This window comes from Schistocerca serialis, chromosome 10 (assembly GCF_023864345.2).
Source record: "Schistocerca serialis cubense isolate TAMUIC-IGC-003099 chromosome 10, iqSchSeri2.2, whole genome shotgun sequence".
Lineage (NCBI taxonomy): Eukaryota > Metazoa > Arthropoda > Insecta > Orthoptera > Acrididae > Schistocerca > Schistocerca serialis.
The window spans coordinates 117272468-117294878 of record NC_064647.1 but is presented as its reverse complement, the minus strand read 5'-3'; the positions used below and the strand labels follow the sequence as shown (position 1 = coordinate 117294878).

Genomic DNA, 22411 nt, shown 5'->3' with positions numbered 1-22411 from the left:
TATCCATGATGTTGCCTATCTTGCACATGGACTACTCAGTTTGTATATTTTGCTTATTTTTTTCATAGTTCCACACAACTTCTTCCAGTTTTCTCGACTGATCTGTGTTCAGTTTCTCAAGGCCTATCCACTGTGCCAACTTATAACTAAATCTGAGGGGGGTGCGATGGGGAGGTTCCCTTGTAAGAAGTGTAATGAATTGCACAATTAATTGATTGCGGAAATCTCTCAGAACAATGTGTGTTGGTCAACTATCGCCAATAGTTTCACATTTTCCTGTGTCAGAGAGGGAGACACCATTATGAGTATGCCTGCAACAGACCTGGCGTTCGCCGTGCCTAGCTGACGTGACGTCACCAACAAGCGCCGAGGCCTTCCTTTGAGTCGGTGTCGATCAAACCGTACTTCGCACTGAAGACCACAACAACTCGTGTGGCACCTGAACTGGGGCAGCCCCTGCAGCCTGCCGATCTCTGGAGGCGTGTCGCGTATTTTTAGTGCATCAGCTGGCGAGGCGCGCCAGTCAGCTGTGGAGTGCTGTGGAGGGGGCGCCGACCGAGCCGGCGACCTTGTACGAGGCGCGTATCTCGCAGACCAGTCCGCCGCGAACGCCGGCCGCAGCTGGTCGCAGTGCAGTGTTCTGTTCGTGTGCTGTGCTGTGTGTGTGTGTGACATGTGGAGCGTCGTGGGCCGCTGCGCGTGGGCGTCGGTCCGCCGCCAAGGAAGTCGCTGCCTCGCGTCTTCCTCAGCCGCCGCCCCCTCCAGGGTGATCCAGTCCCCGCTGGGCGAGGTGCAGGTGCCGGAACTCACCGTCACGCAATACCTCTGGCAGGACTATCACAGGTGGCCCGACAAGAAAGCCATCGTAAGTACCTCGCCCGGTGCAAAACAAACTGAATGCGCCTCTCTGCCTTCGCCTTGTATCCTGACAAGGGAACCTCCCCATCGCAATCCTCTCAGATTTAGTTATAAGTTGGCACAGATCAATCGAGAAAACAGGAAGAAATTGTGTGGAACTATGAAAAAAATAAGCAAAATATACAAACTGAGTAGTCCATGTGTAAGATAGGCAACATCAAGGATAATGTGTGCTGACGAGCGCCGTGGTCCCGTGGTTAGCGTGAGCAGCTGCGGAACGAGAGGTCCTTGGTTCAAGTCTTCTCTCGAGTGAAAAGTTTTCTTTATTTTCGCAAAGTTATGATCTGTCCGTTCGTTCATTCACGTCTCTGTTCACTGTAATAAGTTTAGTGTCTGTGTTTTGCGACCGCACCGCAAAACCGTGAGATTAGTAGACGAAACGAGGGTCGACAGAAGCGTCCGATCCTACGCGTCGGTAAGGGTGTTGTCGTGTGTGACGTCATGACGGCGCGGAGTTTGGTTTGTGTGTGTGGCGTGTTTGTAGATGTCGTCATGTTGCGGTTTGTTGTGCTCTCTGGTGGTATGTTCAGGGTTTTCGTTTGTGTGGAGTAATGGGCTCAGTTTGCTTTTGCTCATTATCCAGAATTGTTAGAGTGTCGGCTGTGTTTGTTGTGGAATTCGTTCGAGTTAACGATTTTATGTGAAGGTTAATTTAGTGTTGTTCGCTGTACACCGTGTGGTAATTTTAGTAAAATTAATCGGTTGTTGTTTTTGTTCAGGAATGGATATGACGGATAATATTAACAGTGCGCAGGTCAAGGGAAGTGTTCGATCCCAATGTGTGGCTGTGTATGTTGACACTGGTATAGGGAGATGTTTTTGAGCTATATAGGCCAAGGGAAGTGTTAGGTCCTAATTTATGGGATCGGGAGCTGCTGTTGAGCTATATAGGTCAAGGGAAGTGTCCGATACCAGATGATATTGTGTTTAGTGGTATTTTGAGAGTTTTGTGATGTCGGTTTTTTTCGTCGCTTTGTGTGGATTTGTATGTGGGTGGGTGTCTAAATTTGTTTATATTTAGTTTGCCCCCACCCAAAAACACCCCATTTCTCGCGCTTGTCCCGTTAGTGTCATTAGGCTTTTTGTAGAAAGTGTGTGTATTTGTTTTTCGATGTATTTTCGTCTTCATAATGTGTACGTACCGAGTTTATATGCGCCATATTGGAATCATGGTTTATGGTCGTTTCCGCCATATTTGTGACGTCATGGATCAAAACAGACGGGCGGGATCGGACGCTTCCGTATTTCCCGAAAGGACGTGCCTCTGCAATGGGAACCGAAAACATTTCATCGCAAGGTCGTAGGTCGACCGATTCCTCCACAGGAAAACACGTCTGATATATTCTATACGACACTGGTGACAGCATATGCGTCACATGACAGGAATATGTTGTCGACCCACCTAACTTGTACACTTGGCGAATGGGTAAAAAGATTCTTCTACCTTTCCCGATTTAGGTTTTCTTGTGGATGTGATAATCACTCCCAAAAAAGTGATGAAAACATAAGAGTTTGTCACATAAACTGCAACAAATGAATGCAACAGTTTCACAGTCGCACGGTTTTCCCTGTGCTCTGTCAAAACATATGTTTTTAACGTTTTCAAATTTTTCCGTGTGTAGACCGTCAAATCCCGCATTTGTCCAAGCAAATCTGAACATGTACTGGAATTTTGTAGAGCGAAGTTGATTATATAAAAAATTTAACTCTTCACTCGAGGGAAGACTTGAATCAAGGACCTCTCGTTTCGCAGTTGTTCACGCTAACCACGGGACCACGGCGCTCCTGAGTTCATATTTTCCTTGATGTTGTCTATCTTGCGCATGGGCTATTCAGTTTGTATATTTTGCTTCTTTTTTTCATAGTTCTACGCAACTTCTTCCTGTTTTCTCGATTGATCTGTGTTCAGTTTTTCAAGGCCTATCCACTGCGCCAACTTATAACTAAATCTGAGGGGGGTGCGATGGGGAGGTTCCCTTGCGAGATACACCTATATTACTAAATTGGTAACTCGTATGCGGGTTGCCTATCTAACGGTATCCAGGGCCAACAAAAGAATTTTATTTCCGGTATCCCGGGCAATTATTGAATGAACTTAAAAATTTTATATGCTATCACAATCTGCTTATTCAGAGCTATAACCTTAACACAATAAGGTAGAGTTAAGGTTAGAACCTGTGCATATGTCTTGAAAGCAGCCGTAACTCACGGCGCGAAGTACCCACATTATATTCGTCCAGTATTTGAGATTGAGAGCACTCACAAACGGACCGTACGAACTTCCCCTCATAGATTTGATACGTATTGACAAGCTGTGTAGGGCACGACTAGGGCTGCAAGATATGTAAATAGCGAGAGGAAACACTCAAACGTTTTCGAGAAAATCGAATTTGAACATTTTGCGCGTGCCTACATACAGTCGGACACTAAACACTAAGACGGCCCGTGTGGCCGAGCGGTTCTAGGCGCTTCAGCCGCAGGTTCGAATCCTGCATCGGGAATGGATGTGTGTGATGTCCTTAGTTTAGTTATGTTTGAGTAGTTCTAAGTTCTAGGGGACTGATGACCTCAGATGTTAAGCCCCATAGTGCTCAGAACCATTTGAACCATTTTTGAACTAAACACTACACCCTAAAAATAACACTTGAAATCGAAATCAATCAAGAAAATATTATATATTGACTTTCTGTGACATAAACAGACATATTAGGGACTGAAAAACAACAGTTACACAACATAATTAATAATAATTCCATATACTGATATCTTGAGCATACAAATGAAACAGCGGTCAGGCATAAGAGTAAATATGCAGTGTGATGTTCTTCACTTTCAGGTCCAAATTAATATTTTGTATTGCCACCTTCTGCTTGGATGACAGCTTCAGAACGTCGAGGTATAGATTCTACCAATTTTTTTTTGAGTACGCAGTTATTCCACTCTTTCGCTGAGGCTGCTTTTAAAACATCTTTGTTTTTGATTTGCATTTTTGTATCCTACGCTTTAGTTAGCTCCAAAGATGTTCAATTGAGTTAGTGTCTAGTGACTGGGGAGGCGAGTACGACTGTTTTGGTACATTGTAAGGTAGCCACTGTTTTACAATGGCCGTATGCTTGGGGTCATTGTCTTACTGGAACACCCAGTCTGTTCTTAGTCTCAGTTTCTCCCCAGATTGCTTCAGATTCGACGGGAGGCCCTAGCCACACGACATTTTTTTCCTTTAAGATGGTGAGATACCTCCATTTATCCATAGTACCTTCAATAAATAGTAAATTCCCAACTCCAGCTCCAGACATGCAACCCCACACAAGAATATTTCCACCACCATACTTCGCTGATGGGACAAGATTTCTCTTCTTCCAACTTTCATTCCTTTTTCGCCACACCTTTTGCTGTCCATCACACTGGGGGATGTTAAACGTACACAAATCCGTGAAAAGTACTCTATTCAAAAATGTGGAATCATTATTTCGACGCAGAGTTGCAAATTCTAGTCGCTTCCGTTCAATTACCCTACTTATGAACGGTTTCTTCCTTGCTGTTCTACTTTCAAATCCATGATTGTGCAGCAGTCTTCGTGCTGTTACGGGATGAACATTATTTACACGAGTATTTGCGACATCTAATGCCAACTCTGTGGCTGTAACTGTGTTCTCCGCATTCACTTTTCTAATGATGTGTCGGCGCTCCCTGTTAGATAATATTGGTGGTCGTCCACACTTAGCTTTGTTTTCTACACTTCCTCGCTCCCTGTAATTTCTTATTACGGTCAAGACACTTGCCAGTCTCCTTCTAACAATTTCCCCAATTTTCCGCAGTGAAAAGCCCTTTTTACTGAGCTCAATAATATTTTTCCTCACCTCCGCTGGTATTTCGGTTCTTTTCGAATCGATGTTACGCTATCGAATTATGTATTGCAATACACGTCTGTTACACTAACACACCACGCCACTTGCGGAGCGTTCATTGCAAGTCTCTCTTGGAACTAACGACAGACTCGAAGTGTATGTTGACTTCTGTACCTCAGTAAACAAACACTGCTGCATCTGTCACGCTTGCAGCGCAGGATACCGGTCTGAAGACCTTGGTTTATGTCATTGTGGACGTGGACGCAGTACAGAGTTGCACGCCTACCTCTCTGCATCCAGGCTGTACGCAACATGCTAGAAAATGGGGGTGTATGTCCAGCTATATTTCTTATGGTCGCCAGTAACTAACAATTCGGCAGCCAAAGGAGCAAGCGCTTAGTTTCTTCACATGTGTGAGGATAGTTTTTAAATTTCATTCCAACGTAATTCTAACAGCAGACATGCATGGTACCCCACGAAAATCTTTGATGACAGAGAACCGCTTACGAACGTAACCCAAGTGTGTTTCGCAATATTCACACTGAAAAAAAAGTCGTGCACATGCGTTCATTACAAATGCTGTATGTTTCAATAATTATTGTTTCCCATGTTTCTATGATGAGTATCATCCAGATTCGTACAGTGTTCCATAGGTTACACGTTGTAATTGCCACATATGTAGACAAAATAATATAAATAAAATGACTATAATGATTGGATTAAAAGATCTTGTGTATTCACTCTTTCCATGCTCATTACGAAATTTTTTTCTCCTTTTTCCAGGATAAAGATTGAGAGTAACAGATAATTCAATAATGACAGTCTAAACAGTCGTAATAATTACATGGGAAAAGAAAAAGGAGCGCAGGCATATTCGATGCATGGACCTCGCGCTCCTAAAAGTAACCTCTTAACACACTCGACTGCGGACGTCTGGAACACTAGCGACCATGTAAAATATATAAAGACGCGTAAAATTTTCAGACTCGATTTTCTTGGAAACGGTTGAGAGTTGCGACTTCTTGTTTACATTATGCTGAAGCCATAATCGTGCTATACAGATCCTGTCAATACAAATCAAATCGGCGAGGGAAGTTCGTAAGATCGATCCCTTTGTCAGCGACTTCCAACAAACCGTACGCTTAATTTCAAACCTTTACAAAAAAATTTCTCGCAGACACTCGCATAAAATGATGAAAGAAAAAAAAAGGTTTTCACTTACGACATTTTAACTGCTCGTGCAGTAAAACTTCAGAGTCAGATACGACGTTTTAATTTGATACTTCTTCACTGCTTGCTGTATTCGCAACACAGTTTGCAGACCGTAACCCCCAACATCACTGGATGTGACTGCTAAATTATATCAATCTGCGATGCCGTCATAAACAGAGATGTATGGAAAACTAGTTCCAGCTTAAAACGGTGGAAAATTACCCACACTTCACTCATCCAGTGTTTGATAATGATATGATAATCATATGAGTTTTTAAAATCGGATCTATTAAGTTATTTGAGATATGTGCGCGAATAATGCGCTCTTGGAAAGGACATACACTCGAGTTTTACCAACAAAATGCTGCACCGCCACAAGATTGCTGAACGATGGATCGATCGCACTGAACCAAATGATTCAGCCTTACATTACTGGCCTCCAAGGTCACCGGATCTGATTGTGATTATTACTTGTGGGGATTTATAAAAGACTCTGTGTGCCTCCTTTACCAACAACAATGAATGACCTGAGACATCGCATGACACCAGCTGTGGACGCTGTAACTCAAGACTTGCTCGCTGCAGTGTGGGAACAGTTTGATTAGCGTATTGACATATGCCGTGCATCTCAAGGAGGCATATTGAGCACATATGAAAAGGTATGGAAAAAAACTTTTTGAGTTAACCGTTCTTCAAAAAACAAAATTCATTGTATATGTTTATTAGTTTCAGAAATATAGATGTGGCAAATTGGATGATTCTTTTTGATACATCCCGTATAATCTCAAATATTTTCTAAACTTTTTCTCACTTACATGCCTAACGTCAAATATTTAACACTTTCCCTCTTTCGTAAATTAATCAGGCGTCTAAAACTGTTGTATACATAGCAGTTAGTTTCCTTAAAGAATCGGAGGTCTACTAGAAAATGCGTAATTACATCACCAATCTCGTTCTGTTTCATTAATCTGACTTTGTTGTAGTATGTTATCACCAATTTTCTATCGGATCAGGAAGTGTCATCTGCTTGCGCATTTTAAGGTAGTCCACTGGTGTTTTCTTGCTTTTTTTAAAAAAAAGTTATTAATTGGTTTCACGCAAAGCCCATTTCTCGAGATACAATTGTGTCACATACTGGAAGAACCCCCCAGGGGATCCACAACTCTTTTGTGGATACGTGCGTAGCGAGCACGGGACCCCGAGCTAATGTGGCCTTCCTTCCTTTCCGGGCTGCATACCTTCCCTTTCCGCATCCTTCCCCATCCCCCATCTTCGCCCCCCCCCCTCACCTCTGGCTCTTTCCTTCCCTTTCTCCCCCTCTGGGAGTATGGTTTGTGCCTACGTCCGGAGACGGACGCTTGTAAATGTACCGCATTCTTCGCCTTCCTTGCTTGTATGTCTTCATCCTTCCTTTGTCCTTCTCTTTTCCTTACCTCTTCTCTTTGCCCTTTTCTCCGCTGTGGCGTTTGAGACCTTTCCTTTCCCTTTCTCTTTCTTCCTCCCTGTGCGTGTCTGAAGGCCGACCCACGCACTTCCATGCATAGCCGGTGACGGGGTAACGCGTAATTCCCCGCCTCGGGTAGACAGGTAGGACACGTACGTACCCCCTGGTAACGGCCAGGCCCAGGGAGGAGTGATTACCCGAGCTGATACCTTCCGAAAGTGCCGATTGGTCCCTTCGTCCGTTTGTCGGGAGGTGTGACCTGAGGTGTGAACAATCACCTAAGGCGGGAGTGCCCTCAGAGAGGGACCCCACAAGGGAGGAGCGCGCCATCGGAGACGCCGGTAACCATGGGGGATTCTTCCGCAATGGTTTCCTCACCTTCCACTATGTCTGCTCACAAACGTAAGTTCACTGAGTCTCAGCCACAGTCAGTTCTTCCATCGTTGCCACAGTTCCTTGTTGTTTCTCGGTCTGACGAAGGTCACGACTTCTCCACGGTCAACCCTCTCATTATTCAGAAAGGTGTCGACGCAATTGCAGGTCCTGTAAAGTCTTGTTCCAGATTACGGAATGGCACCCTGTTGTTAGAAACAGTCAGTGCCCTCCAGGCACAAAAATTGCTGCGTACCTCACTACTACACACCTTCCCTGTCCGGGTGGAACCGCACCGTACTTTAAATTCCTCGCGTGGAGTCGTTTATACACGCTCCCTCGATGGATTGTCTGACGAAGAAATTCAGCACTACCTGTCTGACCAGGGCGTAACGGCTGTTCATAGGGTTATGAAAAGGGCTGACACGAACATCATTCCAACCCGCACTTTCTTCTTGACATTTGACAAAGTTCAACTCCCATCGAAAATCAAAGCAGGCTATGAGATAATTTCCGTTCGCCCTTACGTCCCAAACCCTACGCGTTGCTATCGGTGTCAGCGATTCAATCACACCAGCCAGTCCTGTTCCAATCCGGCTAAATGTGTTACGTGTGGCAAGGATGCCCATGAGGGTGCTTGTCCACCTCCATCCCCTCGCTGCATCAACTGTATGGGTGGCCACGCTGCTTCCTCTCGAGATTGTCCCGTTTTTAAGGACGAAAAGCTCATTCAGGAAATTAGAGTAAAGGAAAAGGTGTCGACCTTTGCTGCTCGAAAATTATTCGCCAGTCGACAGCCCACCGTGCCTCAGAAAGGAAAATACAGCACTGTCCGTGCTTCTCCTCGGCCAACAAAGGAGGCGGCCACGCAGACTTGCGACCTCACCTTTAGTGCCACGGTCGTCAGATCGGCCAGCGCAAAGATCGCCCGTTCAACCTCACCACTTTCGCCTGCCCACTCTCTGGCTCACCCTTCGTCGAGTTCTGCTAAATCTCGAGCCCAAAAGTCAGACACCAAGACTTCGAAAAAAGAGCATACTCGTGAAGAGTTTTTACGTACAACTTCCCAACCATCGGTTCCTCCTTCCTCTAAACATCATACTTACAAGAAGGCTACAAAGAAACCGTTCCTCTCCTTCTCCGCCAAGGCGTGTCCCATCTACAGCACCACCTGGCGGAAATCGCCCTCGGCCGTCTTCTGTGTCGCCGAGGCGCACCGCTGGCGGCCGATCAACCGGCCGATCGCTGGTGGCAGGAGCTGCTCCTGACCAACCCATGGATCAGGATCTTCTGCCTTCGGTTGAATGCCATTCCATGCTGTCGGTCGCAAGCTCAGAGCAGTCGTTGAGTTGACAGCGACCTTGGTCACATTCCTCCATTTTCTGTTCACCCTATGTCCATTATCCACTGGAATATCCGCGGTATTCGAGCCAATCGGGATGAATTGTCGATCCTCTTACGATCCTACTCGCCGGTCATCTTCTGTCTCCAGGAAACAAAGCTGCGTCCCCATGACCGCTTTGTTCTCCCTCATTTTCAGTCTGTACGATATGATCTCCCCTCTGTTGAAGGCACTCCAGCACATGGAGGATTCATGATTCTTCTCCATGAAACTCTCCATTATCACCCAATCCATTTAAACACTTCCTTCCAAGCTGTCGCCGTCCGTCTTTCCCTTTCCGGATGCACGTTCTCTCTTTGTACTGTATACATTCCATCGTCCACGCCAATGGCACGAGCTTATCTCCTTCATCTTCTTGGTCAGCTTCCACCCCCCCCTATTTGCTGGTTGGGGACTTCAATGCCCACCACCCGCTTTGGGGATCTCCACATCCTTGTCCACGTGGCTCACTATTGCTAGACGTCTTCCACCAAGCAGATCTAGTTTGCCTCAACACTGGGGTCCCTACATTTTTGTCTGCCTCCACGACAAATTTATCTCATTTGGACCTTGCGGTCGGTACTGTTCCGCTTGCTCGGCGCTTCGAATGGTTCGCCCTTGATGATACACACTCGAGTGACCACTTTCCATGTGTCCTTAGACTGCAGCCTCTACTGCCCTACATGCGCCCGCGACGCTGGAAGTTTGCCCAACCCGATTGGACACTTTTTTCGTCTCTAGCGACATTCGATGACCGTCACTTTCCCAGCGTCGACGATGAGGTCACACATATTACCGACGTTATTCTTACAGCTGCGGAACATTCAATACCACGCACCTCCGAATTGCCCCGGCGCCCCCCAGTTCCTTGGTGGAACGAGGCATGCCGTGATGCAATACGTGAGCGGCGACGTGCTCTCCGCGTTTTCCGCCACCATCCTACTTTGGCCAACTGTATCCGCTATAAGCAGTTCCGAGCGCGATGCTGTCGTGTCATCCGCGATAGCAAGAAGGCAAGCTGGAAATTCTTTATTAGCTCATTTAACACCTTCACTCCCTCCTCGGAAGTTTGGAGTCGGCTTCGACGGTTCTCAGGCGCGCCTAGTTTCTCCCCAGTCTCTGGGCTCACTGTCGCGCATGACACATTAGTGGACCCCGTCGCAATTTCTAACTCGTTGGGTCAGCACTTTGCTGAGATTTCGAGCTCTTCAAATTACCCGCCAGCGTTTCTCCCGAAGAAACGTGCAGCGGAAGTGCGACCTCTTGCTTTCTCCTCTCAAAATCGCGAAAGCTACAATACTGTTTTCTCCTTGCGGGAACTCCAACATGCACTCTCTTTTTCTCGCTCCTCCGCCCCAGGACCGGATGGTATCCACGTCCAAATGTTGCTGCATTTATCAACCCATAGTCTGCGTTACCTCCTTCGCCTTTATAATCGAATTTGGACCGACAGTACTTTTCCCAGACGATGGCGGGAAGCTATCGTCGTTCCTGTTCCGAAACCTGGAAAGGACAAACATCTCCCCTCTAGCTATCGCCCCATTTTCTCTCACGAGTAGTGTCTGTAAGGTTTTGGAGCGTATGGTGAATTACCGTTTAGCGTGGTGGCTGGAATCCCGCAGTCTTTTAACACCTGCCCAATGCGGATTCCGAAAGCATCGTTCTGCAGTTGACCATCTTGTTACTCTCTCCACTTATATCATGAACAATTTTCTCCCGAAACGAAAAAGGCATGAATATTTTTTGATCTGGAGAGAGCATACGATACCTGTTGGAGGACAGGCATCCTCCGCACACTGTTCTCTTGGGGCTTTCGAGGTCGGCTGCCCCTTTTTCTTCGCGAATTTATGGCAGAGCGCACATTTAGGGTGCGGGTGAACACTACTCTCTCCCGTACTTTCTCCCAAGAAAACGGGGTACCCCAGGGCTCCGTGCTGAGTGTTGTTCTGTTTGCCATTGCCATCAATCCAATTATGGATTGTCTCCTTCCTGATGTCTCGGGCTCCCTCTTTGTGGACGATTTTGCGATCTACTACAGCTCTCAACGGACCGGCCTTCTTGAACGACGTCTTAAAGGATGTCTCGCTCGCCTCCACTCTTGGAGCATCGAAACCGGCTTCCGTTTTTCTCCCAGTAAGACCGTTTGTGTTAATTTTTGGCGACGTAAAGAGTTTCTTCCGCCCTCCTTACATCTAGGTCCTGTCAACCTTCCGTTTTCAGACGTCGCTAAATTCTTGGGTCTTATGTTTGACAGAAAACCGTGCTGGTCCTCCCACGTTTCCTATCTTTCGGCTCGCTGTCTGCGATCCCTCAACACCCTCCGTGTCCTGAATGGTACCTCCTGGGGAGCGGACCGAGTGGTCCTTCTCCGCCTCTATCGCACCTTAGTGCGCTCGAAATTGGACTATGGAAGCATAGTCTACTGCTCTGCTCGGTCGTCTATTCTTCGGCGTCTCGACTCTATCCACCACCGTGGATTACGTTTAGTGTCTGGAGCTTTTTACGCCAGCCCTGTGGAAAGCCTTTATGCTGAGACTGCTGAACCTCCGCTGTCCAATCGGCGAGCAGTCCTTCTGAGTCGTTATGCTAGCCATCTGTCTTCCATGCCTGCTAATCCAGCCCATGACATTTTTTTCGACGCCTCCTTTGATGTAGGGTATGCAGGCCGCCCCTCCTCCCTACTACCACCGGGAGTCCGCTTCCGTCAACTGCTCCATTCTCTTTCCTTCCGCTTTCCTAAAACCTTCTTGACAACTTGGGGTACAGCACCGCCTTGGCTCCGTCCCCGGATCTGCCTGCTCCGTGACCTTTGTCGATTTCCCAAAGATGGTACCTCTTCACTTGTTTATCGTCGGGCATTTGCTGCTCTATGTGCACAAATGACGGACGCCACATTTATTTACACCGACGGCTCGAAAACATCGTTAGGTGTAGGGAGTGCCTATATTGTTGGCGACACCCCAAATTACTTTCGGCTTCCCGACCAGTGTTCGGTTTATACTGCGGAGCTTTACACTGTTCTCCAGGCTGTCCACTACATCCGCCGCCATCAGCGGATACAGTACGTTATCTGCTCAGATTCTCTCAGCTCTCTCCTCAGTCTCCAAGCTCTTTATCCTGTGCACCCTCTGGTCCACCGGATTCAGGACTGTCTGCGCTTGCTCCACCTGGGGGGCGTCTCGATGGCGTTCCTCTGGCTCCCGGGACACGTTGGTATCTGTGGAAATGAGGCGGCCGATATTGCAGCCAAGGCTGCAGTCTCTCTTCCTCGGCCAGCTATTCAATCGATTTCCTTCGCCGATCTACGGAGCGTTCTATGTCGACGTGTTGTTCATTTATGGCACACGCATTGGTCGACACTTACCCATAATAAATTGCGGGACATGAAAGCTCTTCCTTGTGCTTTGACCTCTTCCTCCCGAACGCGTCGTCGGGAGGAGGTAATTTTAACTAGACTCCGGATAGGGCACTGTCTTTTTAGCCATCGACATCTTTTAAGCGGCGATCCTCCCCCACTCTGTCCCCGCTGCTCTCAGCTGTGGACGGTAAGACACCTTTTAATTGAGTGCCCCTATTTTAATTCGTTACGCTCCCGTCTACAGCTATCGCCTGATATATCGTCGATTTTAGCAGATGACACGCGCTCAGCCCACCGCGTTCTCAAGTTTATTAGTGCCAGTGAAATGACGTCAGTCATTTGAAGCTTTTTTTGGGGACAACCAATCCCTTTCTGTAGTGGATTTTTAAGCCTTCCTTCTGCTTTTAGTTTCTCCAATTTTATGACTTTCGTTCCCATTGCTGCTGGTTTTCAATTTCGGCTTTTTACTGTTTCTTAAGTCACGGACCGGGCGCTAATGACCATAGAAGTTTTGCGCCCTAAAACCAAAACAAAACAAAAAAATACTGGAAGAAACAGTACATTTGTCTGACTTCATTACAAAATAAAGAACACATGTATTGCACAAGTCGACTGCGTAAAGATAAGCGAACGGCTGTACGAGGCAACTGGCGTAGAAAGTATATTACTCCGGCTGCATCACGAGAAAATTCACAAATTTTTAATATATATACATACACTATATAAGTCTAAAAAGCGAAACAGTTCCTAAAATTTTAAAGTTCCCTTTTAAGAAAACAGATAAAGTGCCAAATATATTTTCCAATGGTCCTTTCATGGGGCTAATAGCTACCGTAAGAGGGGAAAACAGCCTTAATTTAACGTTATTTTGCAGAACTATACATTTCCTGATGTAAAATACGACTCATTATAGTACCACTAGTAACTGTTTTCATACTCCCGGCTAAACGTCTCTCTCTCTTCTACGAACTTGTTTACGTTGCATCTGATGCTATCGTAATCTATGGCTTAAAAAGAGCCTGCCGTGGAGAAGAGTGATTGACGTATTTTCTTACCTGAAATATTAGACTTCCTCAGACTGCACTTAACTGATGGTTATTCATACAACAGACATGACCGATTTCGGAATATATATTCCATCATGAGATGTATCTAGAAAATGAATGAGATCTATGATGTTTCAGTGAAATACATATATACTAAGATGGTATCTGTTCTTTCGGACATGTCTCTGGCATATACGAGGGCTATCCACAAAGTACATTACGTTTTGGAATTAAAAATAAATAAAGTATTGGAATTTTTTTTTATTATATACAGATGATAAAAAAAAAAAATGCTTCCCCCATGAACCATGGACCTTGCCGTTGGTGGGGAGGCTTGCGTGCCTCAGCGATACAGATGGCCGTACCGTAGGTGCAACCACAACGGAGGGGTATCTGTTGAGTGGCCAGACAAACATGTGGTTCCTGAAGAGGGGCAGCAGCCTTTTCAGTAGTTGCAGGGGCAACAGTCTGGATGATTGACTGATCTGGCCTTGTAACATTAACCAAAACAGCCTTGCTGTGCTGGTACTGCGAACGGCTGAAAGCAAGGGGAAACTACAGCCGTAATTTTTCACGAGGACATGCAGCTTTACTGTATGATTAAATGATGATGGCGTCCTCTTGGGTAAAATATTCCGGAGGTAAAATAGTCCCCCATTCGGATCTCCGGGCGGGGACTACTCAAGAGGACGTCGTTATCAGGAGAAAGAAAACTGGCATTCTACGGATCGGAGCGTGGAATGTCAGATCCCTTAATCGGGCAGGTAGGTTAGAAAATTTAAAAAGGGAAATGGATAGGTTAAAGTTAGATATAGTGGGAATTAGTGAAGTTCGGTGGCAGGAGGAACAAGACTTTTGGTCAGGTGATTACAGGGTTATAAATACAAAATCAAATAGGGGTAATGCAGGAGTAGGTTTAATAATGAATAGGAAAATAGGAATGCGGGTAAGCTACTACAAACAGCATAGTGAACGCATTATTGTGGCCAAGATAGACACAAAGCCCATGCCTACTACAGTAGTACAAGTTTATATGCCAACTAGCTCTGCAGATGATGAAGAAATTGATGAAATGTATGACGAGATAAAAGAAATTATTCAGGAAGTGAAGGGAGACGAAAATTTAATAGTCATGGGTGACTGGAATTCGTCAGTAGGAAAAGGGAGAGAAGGAAACATAGTAGGTGAATATGGATTGGGGGGAAGAAATGAAAGAGGAAGCCGCCTTGTAGAATTTTGCACAGAGCATAATTTAATCATAGCTAACACTTGGTTCAAGAATCATAAAAGAAGGTTGTATACCTGGAAGAATCCTGGAGAGACTAAAAGGCATCAGATAGATTATATAATGGTAAGACAGAGATTTAGGAACCAGGTTTTAAATTGTAAGACATTTCCAGGGGCAGATGTGGATTCTGACCACAATCTATTGGTTATGAACTGCAGATTGAAACTGAAGAAACTGCAAAAAGGTGGGAATTTAAGGAGATGGGACCTGGATAAACTGAAAGAACCAGAGGTTGTAGAGAGTTTCAGGGAGAGCATAAGGGAACAATTGACAGGAATGGGGGAAATAAATACAGTAGAAGAAGAATGGGTAGCTTTGAGGGATGAAGTAGTGAAGGTAGTAGAGGATCAAGTAGGTAAAAAGACGAGGGCTAGTAGAAACCCTTGGGTAACAGAAGAAATATTGAATTTAATTGATGAAAGGAGAAAATATAAAAATGCAGTAAATGAAGCAGGCAAAAAGGAATACAAACGTCTCAAAAATGAGATCGACAGGAAGTGCAAAATGGCTAAGCAGGGATGGCTAGAGGACAAATGTAAGGATGTAGAGGCTTGTCTCACTAGGGGTAAGATAGATACTGCCTACAGGAAAATTAAAGAGAGCTTTGGAGAGAAGAGAACCACTTGTATGAATATCAAGAGCTCAGATGGCAACCCAGTTCTAAGCAAAGAAGGGAAGGCAGAAAGGTGGAAGGAGTATATAGAGGGTTTATACAAGGGCGATGTACTCGAGGACAATATTATGGAAATGGAAGAGGATGTAGATGAAGATGAAATGGGAGATAAGATACTGCGTGAAGAGTTTGACAGAGCACTGAAAGACCTGAGTCGAAACAAGGCCCCGGGAGTAGACAACATTCCATTAGAACTACTGATGGCCTTGGGAGAGCCAGTCATGACAAAACTCTACCATCTGGTGAGCAAGATGTATGAGACAAGCGAAATACCCACCGACTTCAAGAAGAATATAATAATTCCAATCCCAAAGAAAGCAGGTGTTGACAGATGTGAAAATTACCGAACTATCAGTTTAATAAGTCACAGCTGCAAAATACTAACGCGAATTCTTTACAGACGAATGGAAAAACTGGTAGAAGTGGACCTCGGGGAAGATCAGTTTGGATTCCGTAGAAATGTTGGAACACGTGAGGCAATACTAACCTTACGACTTATCTTAGAAGAAAGATTAAGAAAAGGCAAACCTACGTTTCTAGCATTTGTAGACTTAGAGAAAGCTTTTGACAACGTTAACTGGAATACTCTGTTTCAAATTCTGAAGGTGGCAGGGGTAAAATACAAGGAGCGAAAGGCTATTTACAATTTGTACAGAAACCAGATGGCAGTTATAAGAGTCGAGGGCCATGAAAGGGAAGCAGTGGTTGGGAAAGGAGTGAGACAGGGTTGTAGCCTCTCCCCGATGTTATTCAATCTGTATATTGAGCAAGCAGTAAAGGAAACAAAAGAAAAATTCGGAATAGGTATTAAAATTCATGGAGAAGAAATAAAAACTTTGAGGTTCGCCGATGACATTGTAATTCTGTCAGAGACAGCAAATGACTTGGAAGAGCAGTTGAACGGAATGGACAGTGTCTTGAAAGGAGGATATAAGATGAACATCAACAAAAGCAAAACGAGGATAATGGAGTGTAGTCAAATTAAATCGGGTGATGCTGAGGGAATTAGATTAGGAAACGAGGCACTTAAAGTAGTAAAGGAGTTTTGCTATTTAGGGAGTAAAATAACTGATGATGGTCGAAGTTGAGAGGATATAAAATGTAGACTGGCAATGGCAAGGAAAGCGTTTCTGAAGAAGCGAAATTTGTTAACGTCGAGTATAGATTTAAGTGTCAGGAAGTCGTTTCTGAAAGTATTTGTATGGAGTGTAGCCATGTATGGAAGTGAAACATGGACGATAACCAGTTTGGACAAGAAGAGAATAGAAGCTTTCGAAATGTGGTGCTACAGAAGAATGCTGAAGATAAGGTGGGTAGATCACGTAACTAATGAGGAGGTATTGAATAGGATTGGGGATAAGAGAAGTTTGTGGCACAACTTGACTAGAAGAAGGGATCGGTTGGTAGGACATGTTTTGAGGCATCAAGGGATCACAAATTTAGCATTGGAGGGCAGCGTGGAGGGTAAAAATCGTAGAGGGAGACCAAGAGATCAATACACTAAGCAGATTCAGAAGGATGTAGGTTGCGGTAGGTACTGGGAGATGAAGAAGCTTGCGCAGGATAGAGTAGCATGGAGAGCTGCATCAAACCAGTCTCAGGACTGAAGACCACAACAACAACAATATACAGATGAAAGCCACACTTAAATACTACTTTTGTACATAGTTGCCATTTAAATTAAGGCACTTATCATAGCGATGGACGAGCTTGGAAATTCCTTTGTCTTAAAATTCGGCCGCCAGCGCCTTCAACCACGTGGTTACCTCTTTTGGGACAGAAAAGGTGTGATTTTTGTGGATTTCCTTGAAAGAGGCACTACAATAAACTCTTAAAGGTATTGCCAAATTCTGGACAACCTCAGAAGAGCAGTACAAAACAAGCGCAGGGGAAAGTTGGGCTCAAAGATCTTGCTGATTCACGACAACGCCCGGGCCCTCACGGCAAATGCCACTCGTGAAGTTCTCGAATCTTTTAAGTGGGAGTTGTTTCCTCATCCGCCGTACAGTCCCGACCTGGCACCGAGCGACTTCCACTTATTCCCAGCAATGAAGAAGTGGTTGGCTATGCAGCGTTTTGATGACGACGCACAGCTTCAAGAAGAGATAACCACGTGGTTGAAGGCGCAGGCGGCCGAATTTTACGACGAAGGAATTTCCAAGCTCGTCCATCGCTACGGTAAGTGCCTTAATTTAAATGGCAACTATGTAGAAAAGTAGTATTTCAGTGTGGCTTTCATCTGTATATGATAAAAAATTTCCAATACTTTATTTATTTTTAATTCCAAAACGTAATGTACTTTGTGGATAGCCCTCGTAGTTAAGGCTCATCGGCCACTTGACCATCTTCTTCTTCTGTGCGAATGCACAAACAGTGCCCGAACTCTTACGGGAATCGACAACGCGCCGCGAGTAATGAGTATAATGGGCGGGGGCACTACGAATGTAGTGCGAGACAATAGGTTGAGAATGTGGGTTTCACAGGTTGCGTGCCAGAGATAAATTCCTGGAGTCGCGCTATCCTCTGTGTCCTCGGTGGCTCAGATGGATAGAGTGTTTGCCATGTAAGCAGGAGATCCCGGGTTCGAGTCCCGGTTGGGCACACATTTTCGTCTGTGCCCGTTGACGTATGTCAACGCCTGTAAGCAGCTAAGGGTGTTCATTTCATTGTAATCTCAGTGAAATATGTCTATGTGTTCACAGTCAATGACTACCGGTGTCTTGCTATAACGCTTTACAACGAACATAGAAATCACGTAAAATTATGCGAAAACATTGTTTTCTTTTACAACACAGACGAAAGCAAAACTGTTTTCGTTAGTACACTCCGTGGTTAGTTTGGGCCATCAGTACCTGCAACGCTCGCTTTTGATGAAAGAAACTAATCGAAATAAATTAGACGGGACTGTGCCCCTTTCGTGTTGTCAGTGATTTTGCCTGTAACACGAATTCCAGTTGTGGTGACAAAATGATAGGATATCGTATATGGTGACCGTGCAGCTCTCTAGAATGAAATTACAGTTAAATTAATACCATTAGCTGCTGACGGACGTTGATATACACTCCTGGAAATGGAAAAAAGAACACATTGACACCGGTGTGTCAGACCCACCATACTTGCTCCGGACACTGCGAGAGGGCTGTACAAGCAATGATCACACGCACGGCACAGCGGACACACCAGGAACCGCGGTGTTGGCCGTCGAATGGCGCTAGCTGCGCAGCATTTGTGCACCGCCGCCGTCAGTGTCAGCCAGTTTGCCGTGGCATACGGAGCTCCATCGCAGTCTTTAACACTGGTAGCATGCCGCGACAGCGTGGACGTGAACCGTATGTGCAGTTGACGGACTTTGAGCGAGGGCGTATAGTGGGCATGCGGGAGGCCGGGTGGACGTACCGCCGAATTGCTCAACACGTGGGGCGTGAGGTCTCCACAGTACATCGATGTTGTCGCCAGTGGTCGGCGGAAGGTGCACGTGCCCGTCGACCTGGGACCGGACCGCAGCGACGCACGGATGCACGCCAAGACCGTAGGATCCTACGCAGTGCCGTAGGGGACCGCACCGCCACTTCCCAGCAAATTAGGGACACTGTTGCTCCTGGGGTATCGGCGAGGACCATTCGCAACCGTCTCCATGAAGCTGGGCTACGGTCCCGCACACCGTTAGGCCGTCTTCCGCTCACGCCCCAACATCGTGCAGCCCGCCTCCAGTGGTGTCGCGACAGGCGTGAATGGACGGACGAATGGAGACGTGTCGTCTTCAGCGATGAGAGTCGCTGCTGCCTTGGTGCCAATGATGGTCGTATGCGTGTTTGGCGCCGTGCAGGTGAGCGCCACAATCAGGACTGCATACGACCGAGGCACACAGGGCCAACACCCGGCGTCATGGTGTGGGGAGCGATCTCCTACACTGGCCGTACACCACTGGTGATCGTCGAGGAGACACTGAATAGTGCACGGTACATCCAAACCGTCATCGAACCCATCGTTCTACCATTCCTAGACCGGCAAGGGAACTTACTGTTCCAACAGGACAATGCACGTCCGCATGTATCCCGTGCCACCCAACGTGCTCTAGAAGGTGTAAGTCAACTACCCTGGCCAGCAAGATCTCCGGATCTGTCCCCCATTGAGCATGTTTGGGACTGGATGAAGCGTCGTCTCACGCGGTCTGCACGTCCAGCACGAACGCTGGTCCAACTGAGGCGCCAGGTGGAAATGGCATGGCAAGCCGTTCCACAGGACTACATCCAGCATCTCTACGATCGTCTCCATGGGAGAATAGCAGCCTGCATTGCTGCGAAAGGTGGATATACACTGTACTAGTGCCGACATTGTGCATGCTCTGTTGCCTGTGTGTATGTGCCTGTGGTATGTCAGTGTGATCATGTCATGTATCTGACCCCAGGAATGTGTCAATAAAGTTTCCCCTTCCTGGGACAATGAATTCACGGTGTTCTTATTTCAATTTCCAAAAGTGTACATCAACGGGGACAGTTGAAAATGTGTGCCCCGACCGGGATTCGAATCCGGGATCTCCTGCTTACATGGCAGACACTCTATCCATCTGAGCCACCACTTAATTGTAATTTCATTCTGGAGAGCTGCACGGTCACCAATGACATCTGTTCTTTCGGACATGTCCGAAAGAACAGATGCCATCTTCATATCGTTAAGGCTAACCGGGATCAGGCGGATGCACACGAATTGCCTGAACTCTTACGGGACTCGGTGGATTGTCTGCCAAGAGTAATGGGTATAATGGCAGGGGCACTACGAATGTAGTGTGTGGACTGCAAGTTGAGAATGTGGTTCTCACGGGGAGCGTGCCGGCGATAAGTCCCTGCAGTCGCAATATCCTCTGTGCCCCCAGTGGTTCAGATGGATAGTGTCCGCCATGTAAGCAGGAGATCCTGGGTTCCACTCCCAGTCGGGGCACACATTTTCAACTGTCCCCGTTGATGTATATCAACGTCCGTCAGCAGCTAATGGTATTAATTTAATTGTAATTTCATTCTAGAGAACTGCACGGTCACCATATAAGATATCCTATCTTTTATTGCAGAATCAGGTTCTACATAAAAACTACGTACATTTTGTCTTAAACATTTGTTTTGATTCTTGGTAGTTGGCGCTGTACTCCAAGAAAATCCATGTTCTCATTTTTGGGTGGAAAATAGTTACGGATAAATAAAAAATGCTCATTTGCTTCGTAAATTTTTATTCGCTAAAACTTACTCTCCCCATGGGGTGGGGTTTGAGAGAGAGGAATTAAAGTTTTACAAATGTTGACTCGAATATGCGGAAAAATTTAATATTGGGGTCAACATTTGTAAAACCGGTGGGATAAAAGTTTTAACGGTTATGGCGATTACTTTCGAGTTGATAAACAGTTTACTTACTTTTTTTCCATTGACTCGTTTTCAGTCGACTGCCATTTACGATGTAAAGAAACAGAGCTAGATGTTAGGCAATCTATTTTTATTATCCATTTTTATACTTTCTTTTGTAAATTCACATATCATAAACTGGTGGCGAGAATGATCTCTTTAAATACATTTTGTGAATCGCCACTTCACAAGTGGTGAACGTGGTGTATCGCCAAGGTCCACAATGCTTTTATTTTTGTGAAATTCAATCAAACGTAGGTTCACATCAGCCCATAAACATGCGGGATGGCAGTCCTGTGCAAATTCGATCATTTATTTAGAAAACACGTGTTGACCTATGAATACATGTTTTATTTATCAAAATTTCCGTTGCAAATAGGAAAAAACCCGACACTACAAGTAAATTTTGAGACCAGAGGCGAGGCATTAACTGCAGCCATCAATGCCGTCATAGAATGAGGTAACAAAAGTCGTTCGGTAGCGATATGCACACATACAGACGCCGATAGTATAGCGTACACAAGGTATAAAAGAGCAGCGCTTTGACGGCGCTATCATTTACACTCAGGTGATTCATTTGAAAAGTTTTGCGACGTGACAGACTCTGAGTGTGGAATGTTAGTTGAAGCTAGAGGCATGGGACATTCCATTTCGGAATTCGTTAGGGAATTCAGGATTCCACAGTATAAAGAGCGTGCCGAGAGTACCAAATTTCAGGCATTACCTCTCACCACAGGAAGTTCAGTGGCCGACGGCCTTCACTTAACGATGGAGAGCAACGACGTTTGCGTAGAGTTGTCAGTGCTAAGAGACAAGCAACACTGCGAGAAATAACCGCAGAAATCAATGTGGGACGTATGACGAACGTATTCGTTAGGACAATATCGCGGAATCTCACGTTGATGAGCTATGGCAGCAGACGACCAAGGCGAGTAGGCCTATCTTTGGCAACAGCACAACATCGCCGTAACAGCTGATGGAAGGGTTCATTAATGGTGCAGACCCCACGAAGCCATGGATCCTAGTTTTCAACAAGGCACTGTGCAAACTGGTGATGGCTTATATAAAGGTGTAGGCTGTGTTTTGACGGAATGGTTCAAATGGCTCTGAGCACTATGGGACTTAACATCTATGGCCATCAGTCCCCTAGAACTTAGAACTACTTAAACCTAACTAGCCTAAGGACATCACACACATCCATGCCCGAGGCAGGATTCGAACCTGCGACCGTAGCGGTCACGCGGTTCCAGACTGAAGCGCCTAGAACCGCAAGGCCACACCGGCCGGCTTTCATGGAATGGAGTGGGGCCTTTGGTCCAACTGGAAATGGTTATGTTCCGGAACCTGCCGGTTCCTACAGATGAATGGCTATTCTTATTAAATCTGCTGGTCTGTGCGTCGTGCAGTTTGTCACATCGATAAGAGTTTGGGTGCTCCGACCGCGGCATTCCGTCGACGCCACGGAAGCTCTGGAGCACGGA

The 22411-nt window shown here is 45.9% G+C and overlaps 1 protein-coding gene across 2 annotated transcripts in view; it reads left to right on the top strand.

Moving 5' to 3' along the window:
- Positions 1–611: 611 nt before the first annotated feature.
- LOC126425310 (probable 4-coumarate--CoA ligase 1) overlaps positions 612–22411 on the top strand; it is a 531967-nt gene continuing 510167 nt past the window's right edge. For both annotated transcript variants that reach the window (XR_007576280.1, XM_050088290.1), the window contains exon 1: positions 612–865. Coding sequence is in view for 1 of the 2 variants with exons in the window: in XM_050088290.1 (XP_049944247.1) it covers positions 674–865 (192 nt within the window). In the remaining variant the exon portion in view is untranslated. The remainder of the gene's footprint in view (positions 866–22411) is intronic.